General features: G+C 33.5%; 1 protein-coding gene across 6 annotated transcripts in view; it reads left to right on the forward strand.

The window, feature by feature from the left end:
* GLS (glutaminase) overlaps positions 1-22,800 on the forward strand; it is an 87,213-nt gene that overhangs the window by 17,636 nt on the left and 46,777 nt on the right. For 3 of the 6 annotated variants that reach the window (XM_055572949.1, XM_055572950.1, XM_055572948.1), the window contains exons 4-9: positions 1,873-2,002; positions 2,963-3,042; positions 9,986-10,149; positions 13,912-13,970; positions 21,605-21,637; positions 21,723-21,781. In XM_055572949.1, the coding sequence (XP_055428924.1) occupies positions 1,873-2,002; positions 2,963-3,042; positions 9,986-10,149; positions 13,912-13,970; positions 21,605-21,637; positions 21,723-21,781 (525 nt within the window). Of the gene's footprint in view, positions 1-1,872; positions 2,003-2,962; positions 3,043-9,985; positions 10,150-13,911; positions 13,971-16,866; positions 17,028-20,157; positions 20,208-20,754; positions 20,789-21,604; positions 21,638-21,722; positions 21,782-22,800 lie in introns of those variants that run through there. The other 3 variants (XM_055572953.1, XM_055572954.1, XM_055572952.1) reach the window with 3 other exon arrangements.

Genomic DNA, 22,800 nt, shown 5'->3' on the forward strand with positions numbered 1-22,800 from the left:
CCGCAGTAATTCACCAATGAAGGCTGTTAGCACGGCTTTACCAGCACCTTCTAATAGAGTTAAAAAAAGAAAAAAAAATCCCAGTTTCACTGACTATTCAGTTTTTGTATAAAACCTCCTTTTAAAAATGCTGATTAATTTTGAGTAGGTAAATAGTAGTAAGGTTAATAATTTTTATTTGTTTGACAGTCCTTATATTTTCTCATGTAACAGTTCTTGAAAAAAGGAGGATGTAGATTTGACTTGATACAGAATAGCAATTTAAGATCAGGAATTATCAACTTTTTTCTGATACGAAATGTCTTTCCTAATATATTACTTGTAACTCTCATGTGCAAGTTGAATTACTGTTTGATGCATATTAAATATTAAGTCAGTGACAAAACTCAATATTAGGTAACATTGAAACTATCATAAAATTTATTGGTTTATTGAAGTAAATATTATGTCTTGGATGTCAGTTATTTCTACATCTATAGCTTAATAATGGAAATTAGGATTATAACTTTTTCATGTTGTAATTAGAGCACATGTTTATCACTGAAAATAACCTATTTTATTTTAAATCAGTGTTTAATTTTATGTTGACCAAGTGAGTATATATTCTGGATTTTGGTCAGTAGTTAAAATGTGATATCTGGCTTTTAATTCTAATTTGCTATTTCATTTAGAACATTGAATTAAGATACTGAGATAAAAATTTATCATTTACCATGGACTGAAAAATTGAGAGTATCTATTCTCCAACTCTCCTTTTATAATTAGTGCATGTTATTTACTTTCAGGTTACACAGAGTTTTCCTGTCTGTAAAATGGGGAAATTACCTTCTTAAAGAGTTCATCTTTTGAGGGTTAAACAGGATATATAGTACTTGAAGCTTAGTACTTTTTAGTCTGTTACGGGCTTAGTCTTAGTTGGTATAATGGCTTGATGCTCAAGTCTACAGTATCTTCCTTTATTGATTAAGTGTTCTATTATTGAACTTCTGATGCGCACTTAAGATGAGCTTAGAGTATATAGTTGGCTATTAACCTATTTATAAAACTCTTCTTTAGGGTTACATTAATAAATTGATTTTCTAGCTTAAACCCTTTTAAAACAAAGCAGAATATTGATTCAAATTATTAGATTTCATGCTTTCCCATCCACATAGTTTACCATATCATTTAAATAGTTTTTAACAGTGAAACATTTTTATTCTACAGTGTGTTACACATCTTAACAGTGCATAGAATAATGTAAATATTTTTTGTGATTCAAGTAATATAAAATTATTAAACTATTATATATATTTTTTAAAGTTAAACATTATTTTTGCAAGCGTTTAAATAAGTATTTTATGTTAGAGATAAATCTGACTAATAGAGACAAATCTGACTAAACAAAGTTTTTAGCTTAGAAATGCAACATTTTCAAAATGTAATTTATAGAAAATATGTTAAAATACGGAATGTTTAGTTTTTTGTCAAGTTTTTTCTTAAGGGACATATGTCTGAGGTTATTTCATGGAAAAATAAAGAGGATCTCAGCTATGTATTAAAGTTGGATTTTTGTTAACCAGATGTCATGCTGAATGCTTATCATATCTGGTAGGTGAAAAAGTCTTGTTTTTAGATGATCTTGGTACTTAACCTGGTGGAATACTCTGTTGTTTTAATCTTTGATGCAGTTTTTAGGCTATCTAATTTACTTCTTTAATTTGTTCAATAGCTTACAAGCAGCTACATGAAAGGGTGCTTGGAGGAAAGAAAATAATGTAGAAAGAGTATAATTTCTAAAATTTGTTTAAAATGTTGAATTTCTTTATTGTTTGTGTATTCTCCTAATATTGTTATTATTAGCAAGTACTAATTTTTTCTCATATTCCACAGATGTGTTCAAAGCAACATTGTTTTGTTGACACAAGCCTTTAGAAGAAAGTTTGTCATTCCTGACTTTATGTCTTTTACTTCACATATCGATGAATTATATGAGAGTGCTAAAAAGCAGTCTGGAGGAAAGGTAATGTTTTTGACGTGAATATTTTCCTAAACCATTAATTGAATAAATTTAGCTAAACTTGAGGTGTAGAGAGTAAAATTATGTGGTTTGTGTTTTGATAAGTAAGAAATTTAAGTGAAACCACTGGATTAAGTTCTTTTAGAGTAACAGAAGTAAACAGAAATTTAAATCGCTCAGTTGTGTCTGACTCTTTGCGATCCAATGGACTGTAGCCCGCCAGGCTCCTCTGTCCATGGGATTCTCAGGGAGGAATACTGGAGTGTAGCCATTTCCTTCTTCAGGGGATCTTCCTGACCCAGGGATTGAACCAAGTCTCCTGAATTGCAGGCAGATTCTTTACTGTCTGAACCACCAGGGAAGCTTAGTGCTTTGTACTTTTTTTTAAGTGCTTTTAAAATATTTCAAATATTATGGTTAATTGTTATTTTCGTTAAAAAGAAATCTTTTTGATTTTCAAACGATTAAGGTGACCTTTATACTTTTAATTAATTAAAAAATAACTTCCTGGGAATTTCTGCAGGTATGATATCCTTAAATATTAAATAAAATGTTTACAGTTTTAAAAATCCTCTACATAATATAAGGGCTATTTTATTTATTCTTGATATTGAAAGTTTTTAGATTATGAAACCCTATTATCATGACCCTGATTAAATAAATTTTTTTTCCCTTTAAAAAAAAATCAATTCCTAGTTCCTCTTAGACTGTTTTTTCTAGGAAGAGAGAATGCAATAGAAAACAGATGGTGACGGAGACTCTGAGAGGTCACTTAGATCTCACTTGTAATCCTCAAGTCTGTTATGCCCTTAGTTTTTATGAATATTGTTATAAAAGATACACTGCAAAGCCACTGAGTACTACAAAATGTTCATTGGTGGAAGTTAAATTGAGATAAATTTTTTTGATAGAAGAGAATATTTTATATTTTATCTGTTGATTTCTTTCCACTGTTTTGGATAGGTTGCAGATTATATTCCTCAACTAGCCAAGTTCAGCCCTGATTTGTGGGGTGTATCCGTTTGTACAGTAGATGGACAGAGGTAAGTTTATTTCAAATTCATCAAAACCAGTTCTAAAACTTAAATTTGCTCACTGCATAACAATGAGCATGAGGTAGAGAGGAGCATCTTCTCTAATAGTAATTAGCCCCTTGAGATGACATAAATTCAAGAAGGCAAAGAAGTTTAAATTTTAGTTTAATTTAAAAAACTCAACTGAAATAATACTTTTTACTACATTTTGTGAGGCATTTCAGCTACATTATTCACAGTTGTAGTCTTTTTATTTGAATGTTTATTGTTCAAGGAACTAAAGTTACAGATTTGCTTAGGAAAAGTAGATTTGGCAAAATATGAAATTACTCACTAATGAACTGACCACTAATAGAATTAGTTCGCCTTTCTTCACTTAACATTGGTTACCCATACTGTCATTATTTTTGTTCCTCTTGCTCCTGATATGATTAGCATGGTAGTTAAGACAATATAATGTAATATGTAGTCTCTTGCCCGTCAGTCATTTGCAAAACATGCAGGATTTCATGAAGCCTATGAAATTTGATTTTCAGGATATAATCACACTGCAGGTATAACCACTGACATCTGAGGATTCAGCAGAATTATAAAAAGGATAAAAATATGAGGGCACCTCAGAGAGAGTAATTTGATTTAAAAAGTCAGTCAAGAGAGGCCCTTGGAAAAATGAACAGAGTTCTGAAATATTTTTTAAAGAATGACCTTTTTATTATGCTGTAAATCAGACATAAAGATTTCTTATGCTGCCGTTTGGTCTTGTCAGTCAGAAAAATTATGCCAAAAAAAGAAAAATCATACTATTTACTCATTTGAAGACTTCAGCTCAGAAATAAAATCATTCTGTTTTTTTGTTTGCTTTTTACTAAGGTAATTATTTCTTTTTACATTAAAATATAACTTACATAAAATGAGATAAAGAACTCCTTGGTGTATACAGCTTGATAAATTTATGTTAGATAATTTTATCCTAAATTTTGTTAAAACTACAAATCATAATATCCCAATTAAAGCTTTTATATGTCTCAAGTGCCTTCATTCTAAGTGATAACGTTTATTTTTTTACTACTTAATCTTTCTAAAATATTTACAGTTTTTTAAAAAAATGTGATTTAGTTCATTCATACTTAATGATAAGGAATCCGAGGCCCAGAATTTGTATAAAACTGGCAGAGGTGAAACTAGCACCTAGGTCTCTAAACTTCTAGTCCATTATTCTCTCCATTATGACATACTTTTATCCTCATCTGGGCCTGTGAAATGAATTAAACACTCATGTGTTGTATTAAATGTTGGGTGCCGTGAACAGACACAAATTCATGAGAAGACATGGCTTATCCTATGGAATAAATTCCACTAGGGAGTGGTATTCCTATTTTCTTATATTTGGAGGAGATGGTTTATCATGTAGCAGAAATTTTTATATTTGGAGGTAATTATTATTAGTTAATTCTCATGCATGTCTTTTTTCTTAAACATATTTTGTGTATATAGGTGATTCTTTTAGTTTAGCCTTCTTATCTAGAGAAATTTTGAGACTTGACTTTGGATTAGATCATCAGATCAGATCAGATCAGATCAGTCGCTCAGTCGTGTCCGACTCTGCGACTCCATGAATCACAGCACGCCAGGCCTCCCTGTCCATCACCAACACCCAGAGTTCACTCAGACTCAGGTCCATCGAGTCAGTGATGCCATCCAGCCATCTCATCCTCTATCGTCCCTTTCTCCTCTTGCCTCCAATCCCTCCCAGCATCAGAGTCTTTTCCAACGAGTCAACTCTTCGCATGAGGTGGCCAAAGTACTGGAGTTTCAGCTTTAGCATCATTTCTTCTAAAGAAATCCCAGGGCTGATCTTCAGAATGGACTGGTTGGATCTCCTTGCAGTCCAAGGGACTCTCAAGAGTTTTCTCCAACACCACAGTTCAAAAACATCAATTCTTAGGTGCTCAGCCTTCTTCACAGTCCAACTCTCACATCCACACATGACCACAGGAAAAACCATAGCCTTGACTAGACAAACCTTTGTTGGCAAAGTAATGTCTCTGCTTTTGAATATGCTATCTAGGTTGGTCATAACTTTCCTTCCAAGGAGTAAGCATCTTTTAATTTGATGGCTGCAGTCACCATCTGCAGTGATTTTGGAGCCCAAAAAAATAAAGTCTGACACTGTTTCCACTGTTTCCCCATCTATTTCCCATGAAGTGATGGGACCGGATGCCATGATCTTCGTTTTCTGAATGTTGAACTTTAAGCCAACTTTTGCACTCTCCACTTTCACTTTCATCAAGAGGCTTTTTAGTTCCTCTTCACTTTCTGCCATAAGGGTGGTGTCATCTGCATATCTGAGGTTATTGATATTTCTCCCGGCAATCTTGATTCCAGCTTGTGTTTCTTCCAGTCCAGCGTTTCTCATGATGTACTCTACATATAAGTTAAATAAACAGGGTGACAATATACAGCCTTGACAAACTCCTTTTCCTATTTGGAACCAGTCTGTTGTTCCATGTCCAGTTCTAACTGTTGCTTCCTGACCTGCATACAAATTTCTTAAGAGGCAGGTCAGGTGGTCTGGTATTCCCATCTCTTTAAGAATTTTCCACAGTTTATTGTGATCCACACAGTCCAAGGCTTTGGCAAAGTCAATAAAGCAGAAATAGATGCTTTTCTGGAGCTCTGGCTTTTTCCATGATCCAGCAGATGTTGGCAATTTGATCTCTGGTTCTTCTACCTTTCCTAAAACCAGCTTGAACATCAGGAAATTCACGGTTCACATATTGCTGAAGCCTGGCTTGGAGAATTTTGAGCATTACTTTACTAGCGTCTGAGATGAGTACAATTGTGTGGTAGTTTGAGCATTCTTTGGCATTGCCTTTCTTTGGGATTGGAATGAAAACTGACCTTTTCCAGTCCTGTGGCCACTGCTGAGTGTTCCAAATTTGCTGGCGTATTGAGTGCAGCACTTTCACAGCATCATCTTTCAGGATTTGAAATAGCTCAACTGGAATTCCATAACCTCCACTAGCTTTGTTCGTAGTGATGCTTTCTAAGGTCCACTTGACTTCACATTCCAGGATGTCTGGCTCTAGGTCAGTGATCACACCATTGTGATTATCTGGGTCGTGAAGATCTTGTTTGTACAGTTCTTCTGTGTATTCTTGCCGTCTCTTCTTAATATCTTCTGCTTCTGTTAGGTCTATACGATTTCTGTTCTTTATCAAGCCCATCTTTGCATGAAATGTTCCTTTGGTATCTCTGATTTTCTTAAAGAGATCCCTAGTCTTTCCCATTCTGTTGTTTTCCTCTATTTCTTTGCATTGATCGCTGAAGAAGGCTTTCTTATCTCTCCTTGCTATTCTTTGGAACTCTGCATTCAGATGTTTATATCTTTCCTTTTCTCCTTTGCTTTTCGCTTCTCCTCTTTTCACAGCTATCTGTAAGGCCTCCCCAGACAGCCATTTTGCTTTTTTGCATTTCTTTTCCATGGGGATGGTCTTGATCCCTGTCTCCTGTACAGTGTCACGAACCTCATTCCATAGTCAATCAGGCACTCTATCTATCAGCTAGGCCCTTAAATCTATTTCTTACTTCCACTGTATAATCATAAGGGATTTAATTTAGATCATACCTGAATGGTCTAGTGGTTTTCCCTACTTTCTTCAATTTAAGTCTGAATTTGGCAATAAGGAGTTCATGGTCTGAGCCACAGTCAGCTCCTGGTCTTGTTTTTGCTGGACTAGATCATAGGTAGTTCTAAATCCAAAGGTAGTAAGACAGGCTTTTGTCAGGTAATAGAATGATTGCCACGTTGAAGTTATAGGCTGAATTACAAGTTATTCATAAATTTGATAAGAAAAATATTATATTCTTTTTAAATATATATATATATACATGTTTACTTATAGTCCATCATATACTTAGAAGTGAGGTGTCCCTCTGATGTCTCCATTAACTTCTGATTGTCAACGGGTAGTTATAGTGCCCAGTTTCACTATGAATACGTTTGACTAGAATGAATGTGTGCCTGTATTGTGTTGGCTCATTGATTGGGGTACCTGGGTACTTTAGCAAATTAAACAGAGATCTCTGCTTTTGGGGTCAGTCACAATTTTTTCATTTTCAAACCAGTTCTCTACTTCATCTGCATCCTAGCAGTTTGGTAACATAAATAGCTTTCTTTTTGTTCCGTTGTTTATCTCCATGGTGATAATGATTGCCTTTGGTGTCAGCTCTATCAAGTCTGTAAAACTGGATGCTGTTTTTTTTTAATGGGGCTGGAAATTATGAATAGATATGGTTCACAAGAAGAGGCATTTTTAGAGAGGGGCTCAGAGAACAATATTGAATAAACTGAGCCCCATTTAAAAACTAACCACAGTTTCAGTTCAGTTCAGTCGCTTAGTCGTGTCTGACTCTTTGCAACCCCATGAATAGCAGCACGCCAGGCCTCCTGTCCATCACCAACTCCCGGAATTCACCCAAACTCATGTCCATTGAGTCAGTGATGCCATCCAGACATCTCATCCTCTGTCGTCCCCTTCTCCTCCTGCCCCCAATCCCTCCCAGCATCAGAATCTTTTCCAGTGAGTCAACTCTTTGCATGAGGTGGCCAAAGTATTAGAGGTTCAGCTTTAGCATCAGTCCTTCCAAAGAAGACCTAGGACTGATCTCCTTTAGAATGGACTGGTTGGATCTCCTTGCAGTCCAAGGGACTCTCAAGAGTCTTCTCCAACACCACAGTTCAAAAGCATTAATTCTTCGGCACTCAGTCTTCTTCACAGTCCAACTTTCACATCCATACCTGACCATTGGAAAAACCATAGCCTTGAATAGATGGACCTTTGTTGGTAAAGTAATGTCTCTGCTTTTCAATATGCTATCTAGGTTGGTCATAACTTTTCTTCCAAGGAGTAAGCGTCTTTTAATTTCATGGCTGCAGTCACCATCTGCAGTGATTTTGGAGCCCCCCAAAATAAAGTCTGACACTATTTCCACTGTTTCCCATGAAGTGATGGGATCAGATGCTATGATCTTCGTTTTCTAAATGTTGAGCTTTAAGCCAACTTTTGCACTCTCCACTTTCACTTTCATCAAGAGGCTTTTTAGTTCCTCTTCACTTTCTGGCATAAGGGTGGTATCATCTACATATCTGAGGTTATTGATATTTCTCCCAGCAATCTTTATTCCAGCTTATTCTTCTTCCAGCCCAGCGTTTCTCATGATGTACTCTGCATATAAGTTAAATAAACAGGGTGACAATATACAGCCTTAACGTGCTCCTTTTCCTATTTGGAACCAGTCTGCTGTTCCATGTCCAGTTCTAACTGTTGCTTCCTGACCTGCATATGTTTCTCAAGAGGCAGGTCAGGTGGTCTGGTATTCCCATCTCTTTCAGAATTTTCCACAGTTTATTGTGACTCACACAGTCAAAGGCTTTGACATAGTCAATAAAGCAGAAATAGATGTTTTTCTGGAACTCACTTCCTTTTTCCATGATCCAGCCGATGTTGGCAATTTGATCTCTGGTTCCTCTGCCTTTTCTAAAGCCAGCTTGAACATCTGGAAGTTCATGGTTCACGTATTGCTGAAGCCTGGCTTGGAAAATTTTGAGCATTACTTTACTAGCGTGTGAGATGAGTGCAATTGTGCAGTAGTTTGAGCATTCTTTGTCATTGCCTTTCTTTGGGATTGGAATGAAAACTGACCTTTTCCAGTCCTGTGGCCACTGCTGTGTTTTCCAAATTTGCTGGCACATTGAGTGCAGCACTTTCACAGCATCATCTTTTAGGATTTGAAATAGCTCCACTGGAATTCCATCACCTCCCCTAGCTTTGTTCGTAGTGATGCTTTCTAAGGCCCACTTGACTTCACATTCCAGGATGTCTGGCTCTAGGTCAGTGATCACACCATTGTGATTATCTGGGTCATTAAGGTCTTTTTTGTACAGTTCTTCTGTGTATTTCTGCCACCTCTTAATACCTTCTGCTTCTGTTAGGTCCATGCTATTTCTGTTCTTTATCGAGCCCATCTTTGCATGAAATGTTCCCTTGGTATCTCTAGTTTTCTTGAAGAGATCTCTAGTCTTTCCCTTTCCCATTCTGTTGTTTTCTTCTATTTCTTTGCATTGATCGCTAAGGAAGGCTTTCTTATCTCTTCTTGCTATTCTTTGGACCTCTGCATTCAGATGTTTAAATCTTTCCTTTTCTCCTTTGCTTTTCGCTTCTCTTCTTTTCACAGCTATTTGTAAGGCCTCCCCAGACAGCCATTTTGTTTTTTTGCATTTCTTTTCCATGGGGATGGTCTTGGTCCTTGTCTCCTGTACAATGTTACAAACCTCCGACCATAATAATTCAGGCACTCTATCTATCAAATCTAGTCCCTTAAATCTATTTCTCACTTCCACTGTATAATCATAAGGAATTTGATTTAGGTCATACTTGAATGGTCTAGTGGTTTTCCCTACTTTCTTCAATTTCAGTCTGAATTTGTCAATAAGGAGTTCATGATCTGAGCCACAGTCAGATCCTGGTCTTGTTTTTGCTAACTGTATAGAGCTTCTCCATCTTTGACTGCAAAGAACAGTTTAGCCTTGATTAAAGCTATGAGTAAAAAAAAAAAATGGTGACTAATTTCTAAAAGCACTAGTTCATTTTATATGTTAGAATACAGATAGAAGTAAGGAGGGTCATACCCTCTTGTCCTCATAGGCAGTTTTTCACATTACTTATTATGTAATAATTTTGAGCAGTCTCTTACTTGAGTACTTGTAAACGTTTGTATTTTTTATATAAACATATTTATTCTTACTTATTCTTTAATGTCCAAGTAAACTTGTAGTTGAATTATGGGAAAGCTGTTGTAAATTAGAATAACATGTAAATAATAGCTGTAATTATTGTTACATTTTTTTCCCAATTGATCTAAATTGTTTTATAAATCTACTTTTAAATAGGCATTCTGTTGGAGATACCAAAGTTCCATTTTGTCTTCAGTCCTGTGTAAAACCTTTGAAATATGCCATTGCTGTTAATGACCTTGGAACAGAATATGTGCATCGATATGTTGGGAAAGAGCCAAGTGGATTAAGGTTCAACAAACTGTTTTTAAATGAAGATGGTAAGAATTATATAAAAGTTACTTGGAAAAAGAAATATCTCATTTTCCTGTGTAAATCTAAGTAGTTTTTTTTTTAAGGAAAAAAATTGAAACATTCATACTTTTTCATCTGTCATGAAAATGCTTTGAAACCCATAGAGATCGTTTAATCACTTACTTTAAAAAATAGTTTTATTTGGGCATTTTTAAACCACTGGAGGGTGAGGTAGAGAGATGATACGGGCAGAAAGTAAGACTTTCACTGTATAATTACCCATAGGGGAATATCTTACAAAATTTCAGTACCTGGAATTTGTTGGTTAACATTGAAACTAAATGATACTGGTTATCAAAAATATCATTTTTGGTTGTCAATATCAATGTTATCAATATTAGTTATTGAAGCTAAATGATGGGTACATGCACACTTGTATTCTTTTCTTTCTACTTTTGTATATTATATATGTTTGAAAACTTCCATTATAAAAAGCTTTTATGGTGGCCCTCGTAGAGATGATGTTTTTGCTTTTTCTCTTCCATAACATTTAGTATATGAAAGAAATATCTTGTTTTAAATAGTTGGATAACTAACAAGTCTAAATACTTTACAGGAATCCAGAAAAAGAATGACAAAGGTAGATAGAACTTTGATAGAGATTTTAAATGTAAACACCAACATATAGATTGGTTTCTATTTTTTAGTCTTTTGGGCATATGCTAGGTTCCTCATGTGCTGAGTTAAAATATAATTGAAGACAAAAGTAAAGGAATTCAGTGATTGCAACCACTCTTGTAGTTTTTCTTTATGCTGCATGAAAAATGAACATATGCCTTATACTCATTGTTTTATTAATTTTTTTAAGTGAAGCTACAACTGGTATTTTCTTATGCTTCTTTTTCTGTTTGTTTTGAGGGCAGTTGCATTTTCTTTCTTATTTTACCATAATCTTTTTATTCTGTGGCTTCCCTTGTGGCTCAGCTGGTAAAGAAGCCACCTGCAATGTGGGAGACCTGGGTTCAATCCTTGGGTTCAGAAGATCCCTGGAGAAGTTTCAGAAAGTTTACCCACTCCAGTATTCTGGCCTAGACAATTCCATGGACTTTATAGTCCATGGGGTTGCAAAGAATTGGACACAACTGAGCTGTTTTCACTTTGCCTTTCAACGTTCTAGAGCCCTAGAGACTGAACCTGATAATGTCAAAAATGAGAGGATAAATACTTGAATATATACAAAAACAAGTATAAACTAATTTAGCACAGCCTGCTTTCTGTATTTTGCTTTCTGTCTGCATGTGGTTTCCCTTTCAGATGGATATAATACTGGAGATTTTTTGTTTTTTGGCTTCCCTTTGGCTGTGTACTGTTTTTCTGTGTCAATAATCATTCTCATTTGGTGTGATCTCAAAGAAAGCAGACTATTCTTAGCATAATTTGAAATAGGTGAAATTGTACTACTTAGACAGTATCCCTGTACTAAGTTTTATTTTAACTTTTGTAACTTGCCATTCAGTTCAGTTCAGCCGCTCAGTCGTGTCCAGCTCTGTGACCCCATGAACCGCAGCACTCCAGGCCTCCCTGTCCATCACCAACTCCCGGAGTTTATCCAAACTCATGTCCATTGAGTTGGTGATGCCATCCAACCATCTCATCCTCTGTTGTCCCCTTCTCCTCCTGCCTTCAATCTTTCCCAGCATCAGGGTCTTTTCAGTGAGTCAACCCTTCGCATCAGGTGGCCAAAGTACTGGAGGTTCGGATTCAGCATCAGTTCTTCCATTGAACACCCAGGACTGATCTCCCTTAGGATGGACTGGTTGTATCTCCTTGCAGTCCAAGGGACTCTCAAGAGTCTTCTCCAACACCACAGTTCAAAAGCATCAATTCTTCGGCGCTCAGCTTTCTTCACAGCCCAACTGTCACATCCATACATGACTACTGGAAAACTTGTCATTATCATAATCCAAAATGTTAAAGCAGAGCTAGCTACTAAATCACATTGTTGATCTTATATTGAGGAGAATAATGTACTGTTAAGTTACCCAATTTTTTGTCATTATTGTTTTTTAATTAAACATTTTTAACAGTTTTATTGAAATAGAATTCACCTACCACATAATTTACTCATTCAAAATGTACTATTTAATGACTTTTAGTATATTCATAGAGTTGTACAGTCATGACCACAACCAATCATGGGACGCTTACCACCCCAAATGATACCCTATGCCCATTAGTAGTCTATTTCTCTTCTGTGCCTGGAAACTAGTAATCTACTTGCTGTCTCTATGGGTTTGCCTATTCTGTACGTTCTACGTACATGGAATCATTATATTTGGTCTTTTATGACTGGCATATTTTACTTTTTTTAGCATATGTTTTTAAGGTGCTTTCATGTTGGGCATATGTCATTACTTCATTTTTAATTGCTGAATAATATTCCATTGTATGGATAATAATAACACATTTTGTTTACCCATTCATCATTTGGCAGGATGTTTGAGTTGTGGGTTATTTTTCAGTTTTTTTAACTATTACCAGTAATACTGCTAAGAACATTTATGTACACATAAGTTTTTATTTTTCTTGGTTATATAGTGAGACTGGAATTCCTGGGTCATAACAGTCTTCAACAGTTGTCTTCAACTGTTGTTGAAGTCATCAACAGAAGTCTTCAACAGTTGAAGAATTTCCTTGTTTAGCTCTAGACTCATCTCACAGAAGATAACTTGCTTAAAATTCAAGGAGACACAAAATGTAGCAATAACTTATGAACTCTGCTAGATTTGTTAAGTTAGATAGGAACTTGTTCCCAACAAAGTAAGTTACTACCGCAAACAGATTAGGAATTATGCTTTCAAATAAATGTTTCCAGTGCCCCTGTTTGGCATTTGTGCTGTACTGTAAATGACAATATAATCAGCTGAGACTCTGAAATTCTCTTTGTTGGAAGAATTAGAAGAGGTAGGATTTTGGATGAACTTAAATTTTAAGTAATTTTTTAATTATACAAAATACATTCTTATTGTCAGGAAATATAGAAAGCATGGACAATACAACATAAATGCCCTGTAATCTTTTTATCCTATATGTATTACTTGTTTGTGTGTTCTTCTTCTGCATGTGTATGTGGAGAAGAAAATGGTAGCCCACTCCAGTATTCTTACCTGGAGGATCCCCATGGACGGAGGAGACTAAGTGGGCTGCAGTTCATGGGGTCGCAAAGAGTTGGGACATGACTGATTGACTGAGCATGTACATATATATATATACATAAATAAGAAAGTAAAATACTTTTTAAAAGGAAAATTGGGTCCACACTAGATACGCTTTTACCAAGGTGATTTTTAATAGTAATACTATTTGATTGCTTAGTTATGTGCCAAAACATTTCATGTGTTTTAATTCATTCAAGTACTATGATTTGCTGAGATATTGGTGCTGTTTAGAGATGGGAGAATTGAGGCACAGTGAAATTCAGTTACTTGCCCAGGATCAAATAGCTAGCAAATGGCATAGTTAGGAAATTTGAATGTGATCTTACACCACTATTCTCTGTCTTTCTGTATCTGAATCTTTGTGTAATTATAGTAGCTTCTGAGAAGTGTATTACTGGTTTGATGTATAAAGACTTAATTGCATTCCTCCACTTTCTACCTCCCACCCCCAAAAAGAATTGTAACAGTGGCTTATATAAAGAAAATAGGTGTATGTTCATGGGAAGTAACTGCATCACAGAAAGTGGTATCAGGTACTTAACATAATTCTTTTGCTTTTATATTTTTCAGATAAACCACACAATCCTATGGTAAATGCTGGAGCAATTGTTGTGACTTCATTAATAAAGGTAAACTGTTGATGTTTTAATCTAGTAATATTTTTAAATACTAAGGCATAAATATGAACCTTATGTAGAATTGTGAAAAGTTTTCTTTTGGTGTTAAGTTAATCTTATGGTATAAGGTTAGAATTTTTATTTATTTCAAAATAAATGATGTAGTTTCAAGGGCAAAATTAAAAACAGATGACTCATTATAAATTCTAACACTTACTCTTGACCTAAAGATCTGGCAGAAATTCAAAAAGAAGTTTCTGTTGAACAGTAGTCACAGTTTTTCTTCTTAAAGTTTTAATATTTTTTTCTTTCTCTTTTTGGCTCTTCTAGAATGAACAGATGTAAACAGAATTAACAGCATGTTACTGTTTGTTGTTTGTCATCAGCATATGTAGGGACAAATGTTCTGGTACTTTGTGTTAAAGACAAAGTACATTTACCCTTGAATATTCTCAAGTCCTTGACTTTCATGAACTGTAATCACAGTTTTCATTTGAACTTGTTTCATTTGTTTTACTTGAATCGTAAACAAGACTTATTCCAATTATTAAGTTATTTTATTTTTCCTACTCTTTGGTTTGTTTACACTGTATGTTTTCTTGTTAAGTGTCTAGTTTGCCTTAATAATTGGAAATACTAATGTTGTATTGAAATAAGTATTTGAAAATGGTTCTATTTTGTGACACTGCTTAGGTTTTTAATTTCTAAGTTTCATTTATATTCAATTATGTTTCATTTGTGTTTGCAACATTTATATACTTTCCTCAGTAAATCTGTTCATATCTATTCCATGGTTGAAGATAACATAGCTGTATGGCTTTGTAGATGCATTTCTGAGGATGAGATACCTTGGTTACTCAAGGAATGTTTGAATATAAGTTATACCCTTGGCCAATTAATAAAATCTCATCTAGTTTGTATGCTATAAATTCTCTTAACTCTCATGAATTTATTGTTGTTAATTATGAGGAAAAGCCTTTAAAATAGAAGAGTAGTATCTTAAGAATGTATATGTTGTTATTTTGGAGCAAATACTTCATAAGTACTGGCCACTTAATCCTTGTAACTCCAGTGACGTAGATATTCTAGCCAAGTATTTTTTAATGTAAGTAATTTTAGGCTATGAAAATTTTCAGTTTGCCCGTTATAACCTCTAGTTATTTGTTGCTGTTTAATATAAGAGAAGAGTTGTCAGTTTGAGATGAAAGAAACTACTTGTTTATTATAAAAAGTTATGAGTATATGATAGGCATAGTCATGCCTTCAAGTAGCTTACAGTACAATGTGAGAGGTATATACCAGTAAATGGACCCTTACAATGAAATACTACAGTGAGAGAAAAGTTTCATTAATAATTGTTCAGATTTGAACATGTAACTTAAATTAGAAGTAAGGAAAAGTATGATAATAAAAGGTATGCATTAGTGCTTGATGAGAAAACCACTAGAATGGTTCTAACCCTTTTTTGGGTCTTCCAGAAAAAATGTTCACATACCATGATTTTATATGAACTGTAGGGAGTTCACAGACCCTTTGAAGCTGACCCATGGATCTCAGTTTAAGAACTTTTATACTGGAGAGAGATTAACATAGCACACCAATAGTATTTTCAAGAAAGGACATATGTAAATGATTAATAGCAGTCTTGCTTAACTGCATGCAGTTAAACATCTTTTGTTTAATGATTCATGGGCTTAATATACTACACTGAAATGCTGCATGTGAGAAATGCATGTCTGGTCATACCACATCATTACTTTATAAGTTTCACCCACCATGTTCAATCACACACCATAAATTATATATTGAGCCACATTAATATAAGTACTGAGAAACAGTTCAGAAAACACACATACACAGCATAAGTGTGGTTGTATCTAACTGTGCATTTAACTGAGTCATCTTGTCTTTACAAATTTGTCAGAAATTATAAATTTAGAAAAATTTACTGACAAAGTTGGAAATGAAGCTTTGGGGTATGGTTCATATTTAAGGTCACTTTCTTTGAATTTTTCTGTTTTATTTTTAGATGGTGTTTCACAAGTTTTATGTTTTTGTTTTTTTTTGTTTTTTTTTGTTTTTTTTTAAATGAAGTTCATCTAAATCTTGGAGGGGTAAGCTTGACATACCTCTGTGTAAAATTGTCCCAGAATATAATACTTCTCTTGGACTCTTTTTAAAAAAAGAAGTCAAAACTTTTATAAACACCTGTCTGTGATCTCTGCAGATTATATGATCACATAATATTTATAAATTGGTAGTTGAAGCTGAAGTAATAAAACCATAGCTGAAGGGGTTTTCAAGCTCAGCCCTCTTACTCTATAAATAGGTAAAATGAGGAAATAGACTTGATAGGTTCTAACAGCAGTGGACGTGGCTTAAGCTAAATCTCCGGATTTTCTGTTTGCTGTTCATTCAAATTCACACTGCCATTTTTAATGTAACTGTTTGCTGTTTTCTTGATGACATCTCCGTCTTTACCTAGCATAGTTAGATTGTCTAAAAAGTTGAGAAATATTATTTTCCTTATTTCACTTATACAGAAGATACCAGTTTATTGAATTAGAAGTCAGTCTCATTTTTAGTGAGTGTGTATAGTCATTCTTTGGACATTAGTCAGTGCTTGTTATCTGTAAGGAACTAGGCCTCTTATCAAGGAGCTTACACTTTGAGTACCTGAAGTGTGGCTCTTATACCTTGGCTACTCAATGTGAATTCTGTTTTTTAACTGATGACCTTAAGGTTATTTTTTTCTTTCAAAATTCAAGACTTTATTATGGTGCTATTAAAATATTTTCTTCATGTTATCCCCCTCCCCCCAAACACATAAATTAGTAGAGTCTTTAGTAAGACTCTTTATTTCATAATTTTGTAGTATTGATATTTTTTCCTTGTAGGATTGGTGGTGATCCTCAGGAAATGGGGGAAGAGGCAGAGCAGATGTTCAAAAGGATTAGCAGATTGTGGAAAAAAGGAGGATTTGGACAGAAGGAACCTGTTGCATAAATTCTTAACTACTAAACTTGTAGGAAAACTCCAATATTTAAAATTTTAAACAAAGCTATATAGGTAAATACCTTCATAAAAGAAAATGTCATTTTTGTACTTAAAATGCACATAATTTAAAAAACCATGAAGGTGCTAACCTCTTTCTCTCTGTGGTAGCTGCTAAACTTAAAGGAATATTTTTTGATGCAGTTTGTTATATTTGATGATGATGATAATGTGGTTGTTTGACTTAAAGGAAACAGTAAAAATAAATTTGAAAGCACAGTTGTTCTGGATGAAACAGGAGTATCCTTACATTATTTTTTAATCTCAGTTTCAGTTTAAAGGTTACGATCTTGTGATAATTTGAAGGCTGGGTGGGAAAATTAGGGCAACGTATTAAAATTATCACACTTCTGCTTTTTTATTTTAAAGGTAAAGAGTAACTTGCATTGTCTTATATGTTTGTACCTCAGTACTGCTGGTAATTTCTGGTTTTTGTCATCTGAATAACTTGATTTCTCTTTTTTTTTTTTTAGTCCAAAGTATTTTTGAGTTTAAAATTTTTGAGGTTTTTTCCTGTCTTTTTTTTTTTTTTTTAATTAATCATGCTCCATAAAAAATCAAGGCAAATTTAGTTAGTATGTATGGAGTGTTCAGTTTGGTCATGTTGACCATCACTTATTACACAGGAGGCAGTTTGTGACTCTGGGGTGCAGTGGATGATGCCTTGAACTTGGTAACGATAAGAAAGGATTGTAATTGACTTATATTTACTTCATGTCTATATCAGTAGATATGCTTGGGGTTGGTAATTGGTATCAATAGAATTCACTTTTCTGTTACTTTATTTTTAGGGTTAATTATGGAAGGACTAGATTTAGAACAGTATTTTTTACGTGTAATAATCTATATTAATCCTCCACCTATTATTTAGCTTTAAAGCATTTTCTTTGGCTAGATTAAGCTAAGTGTTTTATAAAATCATTTTTAGTTACCTCTTTTTGCCTTTTTCTTCTATGTCTTTTTTCCTTTTGGATTTAATTTTCAATTGGCTTGTTATACCTCTATACTTTATGAATGAATCAAGTGATTTACAAAATTGTGATTAATGTGTTGACTTTAAATGAGTAATATTAAATTTATTGGCACATGTCCCTATTTTTAGTGATATTTCACCTGTGCTGTGATATATAGTACATGATTCAGTACATGAGTATATTGCAAAAACAGGTTGTAAAACTACTCCAATATATTTATATTAGTTCTTTTAATAGCCAATGTTAAAACTCTTTATCAAATTTTAATGGCCAGTGTTAAAATGTCTTTATTAAATTTTTATTCATAAAAGTTTTCCTCAATGGAATGTAAATTCTTTAACTTGATAGGTACATTTATCAAAAAATTTTCTGATCTCAGGGTCTGATTACTAACCTTTTCAAACATAAACCACATGGCTTGCTTTTTAAAAGTCTTGTGGTAAATGGGTTAGATGTTTTGGTAAATGTATTTTGTCCAACGTATCTTTTTTATGTTTTCCTACTGTATATAATATAAAGATATATATCTAGTAATGCTTGTACAGTGACTTAACACTGAAATAAACATATCCCTAGGCATGGGAATATTTTTCCAATATGTAGAGGGGCATTGATATTAAAACTATCAGTTTCCAAGTCTGTTTCCTTTTGTGCCTTTTCTTAAAATTAATCTCTTTGGTCCAGTTTTCCCCATATTTTCCAAAAGAAAGGCATACTTCTCATGTCCCAAATTTTACTGTGGTGTACTGCTTCAGATTGTAAAAACTTCTTGGGCACCATCAGAAGAGAACATTTTAAAAGACTGTAGTTATGGTATTGCTGATGTGAATTACTGTAATCACTATAATGACTGGGAACAAATCTTATATACCAGGTTGTTTCCAGTGTTTGGTTTCAGCAGAAGGGAAGAGGATCTGATCAAGTTGTTAGTTAATAAGAACATTAAGTGTAGTTTTTGAAGATATATTTTACTGTGTGACCTTTGTGTGTAATGAGATAAATGTGCAAAGGATTGAGTGATATTGTTACAACAAAACCTTTCTGATTTCCATCTACTCATCTGTTGTCAGCAAGATTTCTCAACTTTTACATCTGTAAAAATTCAAAATAAGAGAATTAAACTTTTTATTCTAACAATTAAAATATCCACTGTTATATGAACTAATTAAAAATCAGTTACTATTTAAAAAATATTCTAAAGGAACAGTTTTGTAATTATTGTGGGGAATTATTAACAAATAAACAGTTTTCCTTTAACTTTATATGAAAAATTTCAAATGTAACACAAAATAAACAATAGTATAACCAGCTGCCATCCACCCATTCCTGGCTTAAATTTTCATAATATTTGTTCCTTCACTGTACCCCACTACTGGAGAAATGATTTTTTTTTTTTAAGAGTTTGTTTTGCTTTGGCGGGATGGTACAGGGGTAGGATTTACTTTAGGTTATTTGGTATGTGTATGTGTGTTTTTTTCTAACAACTGTGCAAATAAACTTTATACTGTAAATTTTTCAAAATTAGAATGACGTAATGATTACTAGATTCCATATATCCCTGGGGTATATGAAACCTTTATAAGAGATGACAGGGGCAAACACATCTTATCAACTTAAATGCTATTTCTAGGTAAATAATAAAAAGAAACATTAATCAAGTACTTTTATGATTAAATGGGGAAGTTTTGAGTAGAGATTTCTTGAGTCAACACAATCATTTAAATATTTTGCCTATTTACATAATCTGCCAGAACATTTCAGATAGTTTACCCAAAATGTTATATGATGGTAGACATTGACAAATATCAGTTGCTTCTTAAAAATACCAGTTGTTTCTGAAAAATAGCATAGAAGTAAAACCTAATTGTACATTAGTTTAGTAAGCTGCAAAGTAGATCAACAACATGAGTATAGTCAAGAGTTGAGACAGTTTTTGTTTGTTTTTTTTAAAAATTAAACATGACAGCTAAACAAAGAAAGTACAGTTTAGGTCAGAGAATGAAAGTTCAATATAATTTGTTTATTTTACATTGATTAATTGTATAACCAGTAATTATCCATGTGACATCCCAATGCAAATGATGACAATTTTTTCCAAAAGAGTTGTTTTTTGTGCTTTTTCAAAGGTTGAAAAGGTTTTTGTGGTTTAAATGTTGTTACATATTTTACAGCATTAGGATCTATGGAATATTTTGACAACTGCAACAGTTCAATGAAGTTGGTAATTTCTTCTTTTAATTATTTTTCATTGAACAGCTTTGGAGTTACATTTCTACATTTTGATTTCTGGTGTATTATAAAGAAAGAAAACTTATAATATGTCAAAGGACACTTTAGAGGAAATACATAGATAGTGATTACAGTATGGCTGTAACTATATTATCCTTAACTTGTTTAATTTGTTAATTCCTGATTTTGAAGAAATAGTGTGGTGGTCTTTCCAGCTACTGATTTGTATATGTGATTGCACACTCTTTCTCAAATAAGTTGATTTGTTAAGTTTTCAGATTATCAGCCACATCCTAATCCACTTGAATAGTGGAGAATGAACCTGGCTTTATTCAATTAAATAATACTCTGGTACTTCCCCCCATCCCCTTGTAATAAAACTTTAAATTGTATTGTTTTGGGTTTTTTGATGGCAAAGTTAAAATTTTCCAGTTTTCAAATTTTAGTTGTCAAATTACTTCATTTTAAACTTGTTTTAAAAATTAGAGATGTATTGTTTCTTTTGGGTGCATATCACCAATTAATACGTTTGATTTCAGATCTACAACTTACTGCTTTGTAAACTTCGCCGAGGTAAAATGAAACCATTTGGCTACTTGAACTGATCTACATTACATAGATTTTTCCTATTGACATTTTCAGTAGCAGCTAACTTGTCAAAAATAGAAGTGATGAAACAATACATCCTCCATTCTCTGAATTGGCATAATGCTAAATACAAATGTAGCTAATTTTTTTAGACTATGAAATAGATTTTTTTTAGTTCAAGTATTGCTATAACAAGTGAGATATTAAAGGTAGAATCTCTCTACATTAGTAAAGTGTATCCAGAATGTATACCTATATTAGCATTGTAAAAGATTAGTTTTGCAACATAACTTATTTTCTAACTCTAATACTGGCTTAAGGTTTAAGAAATACAAGTATTTCTACTTATATTTTAAAAATATAAGTAGGTTGTTCTTAATTGAAAACCATAATATATATATGCTTAATTCTTTGCTAAGGGTGAAACTTTATTTTAAGTTTTTTTTAATGTGAAATCAAATAATAACATACATTCTAGCAGATTATGGTGTTATGAAAGATAAGGGGATTTGAGGAATTTGTATTTAAAATTCTGTAACTTTGGGTTGGGAAGTTATACTTAAAATAAAGCATTCCCTTTGTAATTCAGATCCATTCTCAACATGCAGGTATTAATGTAGGGACATGTAAAAAAAGATTATATAAATATTAAATTACCTTATGAGTATATCCTAGATTTAAAAGTACTAATGCACAGTATATTAATTATAAAGATAGCAATTTGGAATTTTAATATAATATTCACTTAAAGCTTAACTGTGATGGAGTCTATATTAACATTTATGTCTCATTTCTTTGCAGCAAGGAGTGAATAATGCTGAAAAATTTGACTATGTAAGTATAATATAGAACTCAGTTTTCATGCTACATTCTCTGTTTTGTTTTTGGATTACTAATAGTTTCTCATTTTGGTTTCTAGGTAATGCAGTTTTTAAATAAGATGGCTGGTAATGAATATGTTGGATTCAGTAATGCAACGTGAGTCTGATTTTTTATTTAGGCTTTTGTGATAGGTTAGATCTCTTGAAATTTTAAAAATCTAAGCCACAGAATTTATTTTAAATACTCTTTTCTGACTTAATGTATATAATACTTCAGTGTGTTCCCTGGTAGCTCAGATGGTAAAGAATCCTCAAGAGATGCAGGTTCAATCCCTGGGTTGGGAAAATCCCCTGGAAGAGGGCATGGCAACCCATTATTCTTGGCCTGGAGAGTCCCATGGACAGAGGAGCCTGGCGGGCTACAGTCCATAGGGTTGCAAAGAGTCGGACAGGGCTGAAGGAGCTTAGTACGCGCGCACACACACACACACACATCAGTGAAAAAAATACTTACTTAGAATTTGGTCATTAGAGAGAAATGTGTGATTTCTAAATCACCTGAGGGAGAACACTTAAAATACCTTTTACTACTTTTTATAAACTTCTTGTGAGAAAGCATATAATTAGAAGAGACCCTAAATTTATGTCAAGTGACTGGCACTTTCTCGATTTTTTTCTTTGCCTATAATGCTTATCTTCCCTCTGGTAATCTCTTTGTGCCTGGCTAACTTGATTTTTGCCCCAACATTTTATTTTGAAATTTAGAAATCTATAGAAAAGTTGAAACAACAAATAATGAAAATCTGGACATCTTTCACTTATATTTTCTGATCAGTATTTTGTCTCATTTGCTTTTTTCTCCTGTTTCTCTCCTTAGATGGACAGTTTAAAACAAATGTGCATCTCTTCACACACACATGTACATGTATATAAATATACATATATGTGAGGTAGTTTTTTGTCTTTTTAAAATGGAACAGTCCTCCTAACCTAGACCCTTGCTTTTTAAAATTTTATTAAATGGCTTTTTTTTTTTTGTCTTGTCAATGGAACATAAATTAACTTTTTCTATGAAGGAGGAATAGATAGTAAATATTTTGTATTTGTGGGCCATAGGTCTCTGTTGCAACTGCTCAGCTCTACTCTTTTAGTAGGAAAGCAAGCAATAAACACTGT

This window comes from Bubalus kerabau, chromosome 3, assembly GCF_029407905.1.
Source record: "Bubalus kerabau isolate K-KA32 ecotype Philippines breed swamp buffalo chromosome 3, PCC_UOA_SB_1v2, whole genome shotgun sequence".
NCBI lineage: Eukaryota > Metazoa > Chordata > Mammalia > Artiodactyla > Bovidae > Bubalus > Bubalus kerabau.